Source organism: Dipodomys spectabilis, unplaced genomic scaffold (assembly GCF_019054845.1).
Source record: "Dipodomys spectabilis isolate Male_0828 unplaced genomic scaffold, ASM1905484v1 ptg000609l, whole genome shotgun sequence".
In the NCBI taxonomy this organism is placed as follows: Eukaryota; Metazoa; Chordata; class Mammalia; order Rodentia; family Heteromyidae; genus Dipodomys; species Dipodomys spectabilis.
Window position 1 is genome coordinate 703,205 of NW_024871286.1, and position 11,962 is coordinate 715,166.

Genomic DNA, 11,962 nt, shown 5'->3' on the forward strand with positions numbered 1-11,962 from the left:
GCAAATGAGCTAACGGTCTCCGCAGAGCCGCGCAGGCGCAGTCTGCTGCCTACGCCCGGAGCGCGCAGGCGCACCCTGACGCCTTTCTTCGTGCGCAAGCGCACACAGCCCTCCCCCCCCCCCACGCCCTGACGCGCCGCGCCGGCAGCTGTGGGCTCTCCTTGCGCAGGCGCGTTGTCCGCTTCTCCTAGACGATCGCACCCTAAGCGAAAATTTTCTCTGCCCGGGCGGCGACACCAGGGGGTCACCGGGGAGAGGCGCTAGAGACGCCTGGGGCGCTCACGCTGGGACGAGGCGGCTTTACCTGCGCTCGCTCTCGACCTCCGTTATCCCTGGAGCCACCTGCCCGGCTCCAGGCGGCGGCCAGGCGACGCCACTGCGCCTGCGCCCCGACGGCGGCCGGCAGGGCCCGCCCCTCCCGCGCGCGGAGCGGCCCGCGGAGACGGCCGCCGGCCCCACCCTTCCCCACGTGGCGGCGGCGGGACCGGTGAGGAGCGGGGCGCGCCGCGGGGCGGGCTGGAGGGAGGCGGGAGGACGGAATGCGGGACCGGCTCCCCGGCGCGCGCACCGTCCCTCCCACCCCGGGCCCCGAGCGCCGGCCGCGCCAGCCCCGGGAGCGGGAGGCTGGGCCCAGGCCGACCCGGGGCGCGTCGCCGTGCCGGGCGGGATGCTGAGCCCCGCGCTCCCAGCGATCGGGGGTGAAAGGTCAGGGGACCGGTGGAGCCCGAGCCACCCAGCAGCCTGGTCAGACGTCACCCCGGGACCCCCCCCACCTTCCTTCACCTGAGTGGCGAAGGCCATAAGGAAGCTGGTCAGGGAGGAAATACACTTTCCATTTTCACTGTTGTTATTATTGTTGTTGTTATTGTGTGTGCGTGTGTGCACGCCAATATTAAGATTTAAATTCAGGGCCGGGGTACTGTCCCTTCGCTTTTTTTGCTCAAGGCTGGCATTCTACCACTTGAACCACAGCTTACTTCCAGCTTTTTGCGGGTTAACTGGAGGTAAGAGTCTTGCTGCCGGGCACCGGTGGCTCACACCTGGCATCCTAGCTACTCAGGAGGCTGAGATCAGAGGATCGCAGTTCAAGGCCAGCCCGGGGCAGGAAAGTCAGCGCGACTCCTGTCTCCAGTAAACCACCAGAAAACCAGAAGTGGCGCTGCGGCTCAGAGCAGAGCCCTTGCGTTGAGCAAAATTGCTCAGGGACAGCACCCAGGTCCAGAGTTCAAGCCCCACAACGGACAAAAAAAAAATTAAATCTTTCACACTTTTCTGCCTTAATCTTCAGCTCTCAGCCTCCGGAGTAGCAAGGATTATAGGTATGAGCCACTGGTGCCCTGCCAGAGGTGGATTCTCAATGCAGTGCTTGCATTCCTGTGGTAAGCAGATCTCAAAGTGTTAAAAGCCACTGAGGTGATGAGGGCTGCCCCGCTGTTGGGCTTTTCACCTGAACTAGTGCTGAGGACCAATTTGTACCTGCACACGCCGTGGATGCAACCAAAGACATTTGCATCCCCCCAAAAGAGACGCCGTCAGCGGTCCCTGTCCCTCCTCCCTGCGCACCGTGAAGCCACTGGGGATTTCCCAACAACTGTTGACAGGCTGTGCAGCCTCTGTGCCTGTCCGGTGTCACTCAGCACATCTCACCCGTGTTCCATTCTTCTCACCGTGGAGGAATAGTCCAGTGTGCACTCACCACCAGGCTACATCCCTAGCTTTACCTCCACCCATAGGGGATTTGACATGCATGTTGCTTGCTTACTTATTTATTTATTTTGCTGGTTCTTGGGCTTGAACTCAGAGCCCAGGTACTGTCCCTGCTTTCTTTTCTTTTTTCTTTTGGTCGGTCCTGGGGCTTGAACTCTGGGCCTGAGTACTGTCCCTCAGCTCTTCAGCTCAAGGTGAGCAATCTACCACTTGAGCCACAGAGCCACTTCCGATTTTCTAGTGGTTTATTGGAGATAAGAGTTTCATGGACTTTCCTACCCAGGCTGGCTTTGAACCATGATCCTCAGATCTCAGCCTCCTGAGTAGCTAGGATTACAGGTGTGAGCCACCGGCGCCCAGCTCTGTCCCTGATTTATGTGCTCAAGGCTGGCACTCTACCACTTTGAGAACAACTTTACTCCCCGTTTTCTGGTGGTTATTCAAGATAGGAGTCTCAGACCTTCCTGCCTGGGCTGGCTTTGAACCGGCATCCTCAGAGCTCATCCTCCTGGGGAGCTAGGATGACAGGTGTGAGCCATCGGAAAGTGCCCAGGCTACCTGTTTTTACTGAGATAAGGTTTCCCTGTGGCCCGGGCTGGCCTGTCCCTAGCCACACTCCTGCCTCCACCTGCCCAGTGTATCTCACTGCCCATGAGTCCTTCATCTTGGAGGCCTGAGTGATGTTGGGATCTAAACAGTCATCGAGTCGGCCCCTGGCAGGGGCTCCCAGGCTGGTGACTGGAGCCTGGGCATGGCTGCCCCCCCCATGACAGAGCTCTCCCCCCTCCCAGCTTCGCACACAGGGGCAGGATGGCCTGTAAACGCATCACGCAGGACACTTTCGATGCGGCGGTGCGGGAGAACGTGGAGGAGTTCAGCATGGACCCTGAGGAGGCCGTGAAAGAGGCTGTGGAGCAATTTGAGTCCCAGGGTGGGTGGGGTGACACCCCCTATGCTGTGAGCAGCCCTGTGGGCCCTGAGCCCCCCCCCCGTGGGCCCCACGCACCTCGCACCCTCACCCCACCCATGCCACTCTCTGGCCCCTCGTTGGGACGTTGGCAGAGCTGGCCCTGCTCATGTGTGCAGTCACATCCCCAAAGGGACCTTTGCTGGGCCTGGCACTCAGCACCCAGCACCGCCTGCCTCCCTGCCACCTGCACCCAGCTGCAGCTCGGATTAGCAAGGAGGGCGTGCCACTGTGCAGACGGACAGACAGACAGACAGCAGCTCACACCAGGCCCAGCAGGAGAGACTGAGGTTGCCATGGCCTAGGCAGGGAGTGCAACTCACCTGGCACTGCTGGCAGGGGGGATGGGCTTCCAGGAACCTGTTCCGCCCCCCCCCGCCCCCGGCAGTGGGCTGGCCCTGCCCCCCCCCGCCCCCGGCAGTGGGCTGGCCCTAGACACAGAGGGCAGTTTACCCTGGACAGGGCTGGTGCGGCAGTCCGGGGGGTCCACTGCCGGGGGCTGGGCCACATAGGGCGAGAGCTCTGAGGTCAAGGCTGGGTGTCACCCCCCACCCCTGCTCTCAGCCCCCAGGCAGGGACTGCCCCCACCCTGCCTGCTGTCTGCCGAGGGCCGCTTTGCACCCGTTGTGCTCCAGCCCATGGGGGATGAGAGTGGGAGCCCCTAGAAGGAAGGTTCCAGTGGAAGCGACCTGCACAGACTGGTGTCTGGTGTCCTCGTTTCCTGCAGGGGTGGACCTGAGCACCATCATCAAGACTGCGCTGAAAACCCCGGCAGACGGAGCCACGGAGCCCACGCACGGCGTCCTGCAGGTCTCCCTGGCCCCTGGGCCCGGCCCCGCCTCTCACTCGGAGCTCAGCCTGCCCAGCAGCGTCTCCACATCCACACTGGAGAGCAGCCGGCCTAGGCGTGGGGCTCCGCGATCAAAGCTTGCGGCCCGTTCTGCGGGGAGTGGGGGTGGGCATGCCTGGGGGGATGGGCCACACCTGAGCTGTCACTTGTTCCCGAACTTGGCCCCTTAGTGTGGAAATATCTGTGAGTGGGCTTTCATCCAGAGATGGGACCCCAGATGAGCAAGGCAGGGCCCCCCGGAGGCCAGTGGCCTTGCTGAGGGTCACTGTGTGGGGCAGTGCAGGAAGGCACCAGGATGGCTGAGCCCCAGGTCGCCTGGCCGGAGTCCCCGGGTCCCCCCCCCCCCCCCATGTCATACGACAAAACCTGGCTTTACCCATATCAGTGTGTGTGCGTGTGCTCACGTGCACGCATGCACTCGGTCAATCCTGAGGCTTGAGCTCAGGGCCTGGGCACTTTACCACTTGAGCCACAGTTCCACTTCTAGATTTTTGCTGGTTAACAGGAGATAAGGGTCTTGTGGACTTTCTTCTTTCTTGCTTGAGCGGGTTTCGAGCCTCCATCCCCAGATCTCAGCTTCCTGCGTAGCTAGGATGACAGGCGTGATACACCAGTGCCCAGCCCTCTCTCCTCCCTATCTCTCTGTTTCATTGTTTGACACAAGGCCTCACACTGCCCACTGGGCCAGCCCTGAGCCCCAGGGTGCCCCCCCAGCCCCCTGCTCATTGTTACTGCCGTATCTTGAGTTGTGTAGTTACCTTGGCGTTGGGGGGCAGTTCACCTGCTGGTCTCGGGGAAGCCGGGACCACAGTGTCCAGTGGCCCTGGGTTCCCAGAGTCTCAGCGGGCACTGAGACACCAGGCCCTTCTTGCCCTGTGTGTAGCCTCTGCTGCTACAGACTCTCCAAACAGAAGAGAGGGCTGGGCTGGAGCTTGGCAGTGCCCCTGGGCCCTGTGCGGCCTCCCAGCAACACAAAAGAGAAAGGAGGGAAGAACGGGAATCGGGAGGGGCCTCTACCCCTCTGGGTTCAGTGGTTGCTCCTGTGACCCCAGCACTGGGGAGACAAGGCGGGAGGTCACGTGTGCCCGCCAGCCTGCGCCACACAGAACCTGTCTCAGAAAAGAGCGCCGCCTTCTGGCTCACATCGCTAGTCATTCCGGAGGCTGAGATCCGAGGATTGCGGTTCAAAGCCAACCCAAGCAGGAAAAGTCTTATCTCCATTTAACCACCAAAAAGCCAGAAGTAGCTGGGCACCAGTGGCTCACGCCTATCACCCTAGCTACTCAGGAGGCTGAGATCAGAGAATCGCAGAGAAAAACCGAAGTGGCGCTGTGGCTCAAGTGGTAGAGCGCTCGCCTTGAGCTGAAGAGCTGAGGGACAGCGCCCAGGCCCAGAGATCAAGACCCATGACCAGCCAAAAAAAAAGAAAAAGCCAGAAGTGGAGTTGTGGCTCACCTGGTAGAGCACTAGCCTTGAGCAAAAAAGCCAAGCAAGTGGGTGAGGCTGAGTTCAAGCCTCCCCGTACAACACCAAAGTGTGCGGTACAGACGCTGTGGGCTGGAACGTGTGCCAGTTCCTGTACTCTCCCTGGGGGGGGCGGGGGGGGGGGAGGTCCTGCAGGGTGTAGACCCTGGACGGCACCTTGGGCCTAGCTGACCCTATGGCTTCTTCCTCTCCAGGCCCTGGAGGCCCTGCAGGAGTCCATGACCAGCTCCTGTCCCCAGGACCTGGGAGCCCGCCTTGCCAACTTCCGCCAGCAGTGCCTGCAGCACAAAGCCTGCCGCTTCCTGGCCGCCCAGAAGGGGGCCTACCCTGTGCTCCTGGCCGCCTGCAAGCTGGCCTCTGCCCGCGGCCCCGACCTCCTGCTCCAGGCCCTGCACGCCCTGGTGGCGCTGATCGAAGGCCAGCCTGACCTGCTGGATGCCCAGGGCCTGCAGCTGCTGGTGGCCACGCTGGCGGGGAACACAGACTCCACGGACCTGACATGCACCGGGATCCGCTGCGTGCGCCTGGCCTGCCTGAAGCACGAGGAGAACCGCAAGGACCTGGTGAAGGCAGGCGTGCTGCCCCTGCTCACCGGGGCCATCTCCCGCCACGCCCGCCACGCCGACGTGGTCCGCGAGGCCTGCTGGGCACTGCGCGTCATGACGTTCGACGACGACGTCCGGGCGCTCTTTGGCCAGGCCCACGACCACGCCAAGAAGATTGTGCAGGAAAACAGAGGCCTGAAGGTGCTCATCGAGGCTACCAAGGGTGAGAGACCACGGGGCAGGTGGGCAGGCCCCGCGAGCGACCCGGGGTGACATGGGTAAGCGCATGCATAGCTCACGGGATAAGCAGCTCCTGGCTGCAGTAAGAGTCTGGACAGAGGACGGACCCAGGCACAGGAGGCTCCCGGCTTCAGTGGCCGCCTCCCGCTCAGTCCTGCCCCACCACACACAGCCCCCAGCGGAGGCCGCCAGTGTGCACAGGCCTGGCCCCGCCCCAGGCCCTGCTTGGGGAAGACGGGGAAAGGGTGCACCCCAAAGAGAAAATAGGAATGCCGGGGTGTGTTTTTCTCCCGGCATGGCACACACATGCCTACACACACTGGCACACACGCCTGCTGCAGGCTTTCCCCAGAAGCTTCCCACCTTTCCCGTCCACCACCCCCCAGCAGAGGCCTGACTCAGGTCAAGCTCACAGAAGATGCTAGAAGCACTTGCCTTCTCTGCTTGCCTGGTGGCCTGACAGGGAGATGGGCCTCCCCTCCCCTCCCTCGGTCTCCACAGATGCTGGAGATGGGGGACTTGGGGAGGGGGACTCTTGGAGGCCTTGGCTTGAAATCAGCCACCTTCCCCAGCGGCAGACTAGCTCCATATGTCTTCCCAAAATATGTTTGATTCGGGGCACACCTGTAATCCCAGATACTTGAGAGACTGAGACAGAAAGACCTCAAGTGCAAGACTGCTGGGCTACTTAATAACATCCTGTCTCAAAATCAAACGGAAGCCGAGGGCTGGAGACTGCCCTGAAGGGGGAGCAGGCTAGCAGGCCTGAGGCCTTTGTCTTGGATTCAAGCTAGTGTCACTGGAAAAAAAGCGTGTTCCCACGGGGGGGGGGGGGGGGGGGGGAGAGGGGGGACCTGGGGCCCTCAGCCCCCGGGGCCCGCTGGAGCCCCCTGACAGCCCCCCCAGTGGGGCTGGCGGGACCTCCCAAAGCTGTGTTGAGTAAACCTCAGCGCCCCTCTGAGCAGCCTCTGCCCCCGGCCTCCGAGCCGCGCCACCACGCTCCTCCGAGAGTCATTCATGCAGGTCCCAAGGGTGCCCTGGGAAAGCCTTATTTCAGGGCAGGGAGATGGCCCGGGTGCTGTGTGCAGCCCCAACCCACATGTGTGCCTCCCCCCCCCCCCCCGGCTGTGTGCAGCCCCCCCACATGTGTGTCCCCACCCTGGGGCTGCGCCGCAGGCCCTGTGGCCCCACGGCTCCGGGCCTGACCCCGCCTCTGCCCGCAGCCTTTCCGGACAACCCTGGCGTCCTGAGCGAGCTGTGCAGCACCTTGTCCCGCCTGGCCGTGCGCAACGAGTTCTGCCAGGAGGTGGTGGACTTGGGTGGCCTCGACGTGCTGGTGACCCTGCTGGCCAGCTGCAGCGACCATCAGGTGGGAGAAGCCCACCCTTCCCTCCACACCCCTTCTCTGCCACTCTCCCGGCCCTCCACATGCCCGCCTCCCGGCCACACCTCTCATAGGCCCTGCCCCCGGGTCCCTCACCGAGGCCCCGCCCTGCTGCCCCGCCCCGCCCCACACAGGACCTGGTGAAGCAGGTGCTCAGCGCCCTGCGGGCCATCGCAGGCAACGACGACGTGAAGGATGCCATCGTCCGCGCCGGCGGCCCCGAGTGCATCGTGGCCGCCATGACCCAGCACCTGGCCAGCCCCCAGGTACGGCGCCCAGCTGGCCCGGGGAAAAGGGGTGGCGCCTGGGACCAGTCCCACACTGGCCCCGGCACAGCTGGCATCCCGGATCCCAACCACGGCCCAAGTGCCTGGTCTGGACATCTCACACACACACACACACACACACACACACCGCCACTCCCCCCCCCCCGCCGCGCCTCGGCCAGCCCCCCCCCCCCCCCCGTGTCCCCCTCCTCCCAGTCCTGGACCCGAGCCCGTTGACGCCAAGTCTGCGGCAGGTGTGCGAGCAGAGCTGTGCCGCACTGTGCGTCCTGGCCCTGCGGAAGCCGGAGAACAGCCAGGCCATCATGGAGCACGGCGGGGCCCTGGCAGTGCTGCAGGCCATGCAGGCGCACCCACAGGAGGTCGGCGTGCAGGTACCCGGGTCCCCCTGTCGCCCTGTCCCCCGCCATGTCCCGGCCCTCCAGCCCTCTCCTCCCTTCCCTCGCTTGCCTCCACACGCCCTCCCCCGGCCCTCCCTCCGGCCCCGGTTGGACGTCATCTGTTGGTATTCTGAGTCACTCAGCGGCCGTGGAGACAGGCCAGCAATGTCTACTTTTCTGTTCTTTGAACAACACTGCAGTTTGATTCCAGCACTTCTGAGCCACATCCCCAGCCTTTGTGAACTTAGTTTTCTTCTTTTTTTTTTTTTTTTGGGCGGGGGGGTCCAGTCATGGGTCCTGAACTCTGGGCCTGGGCGCTGTCCCTCAGCTCTTCAGCTCAAAGACAAGCACTCTACCACTTGAGCCACAGCGCCACTTCCAGTTTTCTGGTGGTTCATTGGAGATCAGAGTCTCACGGACTTTCCTGCCCAGGCTGGCTTTGAACCGCAATCCTCAGATCTCGGCCTCCTGAGTGGCTGGGATGACAGGCGTGAGCCACGGGCGCCTGACTGCCCATCCCTTTGAGCCCCGGCCTCAGGAGACTGGTCAGTCAGACAGCAGGAGTCCTTCCTGCCCCTGGAGCCCCCATCTCCTGGGAGAGCCGTTCTAGCCCAGCCCAGCTGCGACTCTTGCTCCCATCACAGGGAGGTCAGAGGGGACGCCGTGCCAGCCTGCACACCCCCAGCTCACAGCCCTCTCCCCCGCAGAAGCAGGCCTGCATGCTGATCCGCAACCTGGTGTCCCGGAGCCCGGCCTTCTCCAAGCCCCTCCTGGAGCAGGGGGCTGAGGCGCTCATTGCGCAAGCCAGGGCCGCCCACCCCGACTGCGAGGACGTGGCCAAGGCCGCACTGCGTGACCTGGGCTGCCGCGTCGAGCTCCAGGAGCTGTGGACAGGCCAGAAGGGCAGCCTGGTGCTGTGACCCGGACTCAGCCTCTGCCTGACCTTGGATGCATCATGCAAGTTGGGGCCGAGGCAGGGATGGGGGCCCTGCCCCCCTGCCCCCTCCACCTGCGCCCCTCGGCCAGCGGGGCCTTCTGGGTCCCCAGTACAGAGAGCCCAGCGGCCCCGGGGCCCCCCACAGCTGGCCGTGCCAGCCCCCCTCCTGCCCCTTTCCTCACCTCTGCAAGCTGGGAGGCCGCCCCCACCAGACTAGATGGGGCCGGGGTCTGTGGCCCATCACGTCCCCCACCTGGGGGTGGAGGTGCCCCTGGGAATAAAGAACCTCACGCTGACGTCGGAGGGGCTCGCATGTCTCCTTGGGGGCTGGGGGCTTTGGGAGCAGCTTGGGCCCCAGGCAGGTCACATCTGGACTCCCACCAACCCCTGGTGGCACAAACAGGCGCTTGAACCGCTGAGCCTCAGCTCTCAGCCTCTGTGGCTGGAGGGGGAGCAGCATGCCTGTAAGCCGGACTGCGCCAGGAGGCTGGCCGCAGCTCTTGGTGCCTGGGTGGACCCTCTGGGCCTCAGTTTCCCAGGAACAGTGCTGGTCTTCCCCATGCCGCCCTGTCCTCAGGCAGCCTCCCGTGGAGGCCGGTGGGCAGGCAGTGGGGTTGGCGTGGGTGCAGGCTTGCCTGCCCAGCCCCTGGGTCTCTCCTTGCAGCCCCTCATGTTCCTCCCCCTCCCCCAGGAGGCCTGAGCGCCCCGATCCTCACCAGCTTCCATACCCGCCCCGGGCAGCCTCGGGGTCACTTGGGGTACGAACGCTCCTGGGCCACTCATGGCTCCTGCCCCAGTGCCCTCCACGTACATCATACCAAAGAGCACTTCGTGCCTCTCAGAGCCAGCATGGCTGGGGCTTTGCCCGCCCCCAGGGCCTTTGCACCTACTGGGCCCAATGCCTGGATCCCCCAGGGCCTGCTCCAGTCCATGAGCCACTGGATCCACCGGGGCCTGGGAGTCATGTGCTCCGTCCTGACCCCATATGAGGTCAGCTGACGTCGTCTGCTGCTTGTCTTGTGCCATCACAGGGCCAGCGCCTGACCCCCGGGGGCCCCCTAGGCTCCTGCAGCGGCCTTGAAGTTCACCTGAAGGAAGGGGAAGCGCCCCACCCTGTGGCAGAGTCCCCAGCCCTCAGGAGGGAGGGCTGCTCTCCTCATCAGTCCTCCCTGCCCTGGCCTGGGCATGTCTTGTGTAACGGCCGGGGGACGGGCCGCCGGGCCATGTGAGGCCTTGGCAGGCTGGAGATGGCCGGGCTGTGTGGGGCCAGCGGGCTGGGGGGCCGTGCACCCGGCCCAAGTCAGTGCTGGGCAGTACAGGCCCCGCCTCCACTGCCTCAGAGCCCCCTGCAGTGCGGGGGAGGGTATCACCCCAGGAATGGGACACGCCCGCCCCCCCATGCCAGTTCTGGGACCCCACTTTCCACATTAAAAGTCACCCCCACCCAAGGAGACCACGGTGGTGCCTGCCGGGGTGAGCTGGGCAGGCACACTGAACCCACCGGGCACAGTCCCGGGACGCACACACAGGAGGCCAGGTGTTGCCAAGAACACCAGGCCAAAGCCAGAGCCCTGCCAACACCGCTGGCACCACCCATGGAGACAACCGGGGCTGGCCTGCTGCCTGACCCCTGCCCCAGTTGGCAGTGTCTCCTAAGGGCACCGCCGGTCCTTCTACAAGCTCTGTTTGCACCTTTCTGAGGCCCGGCGGGTGGATGCTGTGAGCCAGGCCTTCTCTCCCCCTCCACTGGTAGTCCGGCCTCAGCAGATTCCCACACACCTCTGTGGCGGGTCCACCCAGAGCCTTCACCAGCCGCCATGGGACCTAACCACCACTGGGAAACTGAGGCAGGAGCTGGAGCTCCTTGCTACCGGTCCTGCAGGGACCTAACAGGAAGCTGGGGTGCAGCATGGGCCCAGCACAAAGGCCTGCGTTCGGGTCCCCGCACTGCCAAAAAGGAGCAGGGATTTAAACCCAGCACAGAGGGTTTCCCCAAGAGGCCTGCCTCTCCCTGCAGACCTGAGCCTGTTGGCTGTGTTCAGGTTGTGGTTGATGGAGCCAAAACCAAACCCACTAGGGTGTGCTATGTGCCAACCCCAGCGTCTTCCTCCAGGACAGAAGAGGGTGGCAGGGAAGTGAACCCCAGGACGGAGAATTTCAAGAGCTGGGGGCATCTGCAGTATGATCATAGTTGGACCTTGGGGAGTGAGCCTTCTAGCCGGGGTGGTCCACAGCTTGGAGACGCAACCTTACAGAACACTGGTTCTTTGGGAAAGTGAGATGGATTAATTAAGCCCAGCCTTGCTCCCTCCTGGGATTCTCTGGTTCTGAACTTATCTCCACCTGCCTCAGCCTGTACCTAGAGGAAATACGACCCATTTGTGAGGTTGTCCGCCCAGATGAGTCAGAGCTCTGAGTGGGCCTGGGAACAGCACCCTGGCAGGAAACCATTGTCTTTCTGAGCTTCCTTCCTTCCTTCATGATACTATTGGGCAGGGAGTCCCCCCCCCCTCGCCCCCCCCTGCCCCCAGCTTCTTGTCTTGTTTTTTTTTTTTTTTTTTTTTCAATTAACAAGAGAGCTATCTTTCTTTTCTTGTCTTGTTTTATTTGCTCACTCTTTTTGTGCCCGTCAGTCCTGGGGTTGAACTCAGGGCCTGGGCACCATCCTTAAACTTTTGTGCTCAAGGGTTATCGCTCTACCACTTGAGCCACAGCTCCGCTTCTGGTTTTTGGTGATTGATCGAAGATTAAAGAGTCTGTTGGAAGCTGGACGTTGGTGTCTCAGGCCTGTATTCCCAGCTACTCCTGAGGCTGAGATCTGAGGGTCACGGTTTGAAGCCAGCCTGGGTAGGAAAGACTGTGAGATTGTTGTCTCCAATTAACCACCAGAAAACTAGAAGTGGCACTGTGGCTCACGGTAGTGGAGTGCTAGCCTGGAGCAAAAGAGCAGAGACAGCGCCCAGGTCGAGTTCCAATCCCATGACTGACCAAAAAAAGGAAAAGCATCTGATGGACTTTCCTGCCTAGGCTGGCTGTGAACCTCAGTCCTGACCTCAGCCTCCTGGGTAACTGGGATGAAAGGTGTGAGCCATCGGCTCCATGTCTTATTTTCCAAATGAAGAAACTGAGGCTCCCAGTGCCCAGCCCGAGGCCGGCCAGGGCGTGGACAGGTCACCGCTCCTC

At 62.9% G+C, this 11,962-nt stretch overlaps 1 protein-coding gene across 2 annotated transcripts; it reads left to right on the forward strand.

Annotated features, from left to right (window-relative positions):
• Positions 1-366: 366 nt before the first annotated feature.
• Positions 367-9,075, forward strand: Armc6 (armadillo repeat containing 6). 2 transcript variants are annotated; one of them, XM_042671186.1, is made up of 8 exons: positions 367-487; positions 2,499-2,638; positions 3,402-3,484; positions 5,204-5,777; positions 7,018-7,163; positions 7,313-7,444; positions 7,699-7,836; positions 8,550-9,075. In XM_042671186.1, the coding sequence occupies exons 2-8, from the start codon at positions 2,518-2,520 to the stop codon at positions 8,760-8,762; spliced, it is 1,407 nt and encodes a 468-aa protein (XP_042527120.1). In that variant the 5' UTR covers positions 367-487; positions 2,499-2,517; the 3' UTR covers positions 8,763-9,075. The 2 variants fall into 2 exon arrangements, with proteins under 2 accessions (XP_042527120.1, XP_042527119.1); XM_042671185.1 differs by lacking the exon at positions 367-487 and adding an exon at positions 1,294-1,379.
• The last annotated feature ends 2,887 nt before the right edge of the window (positions 9,076-11,962 follow it).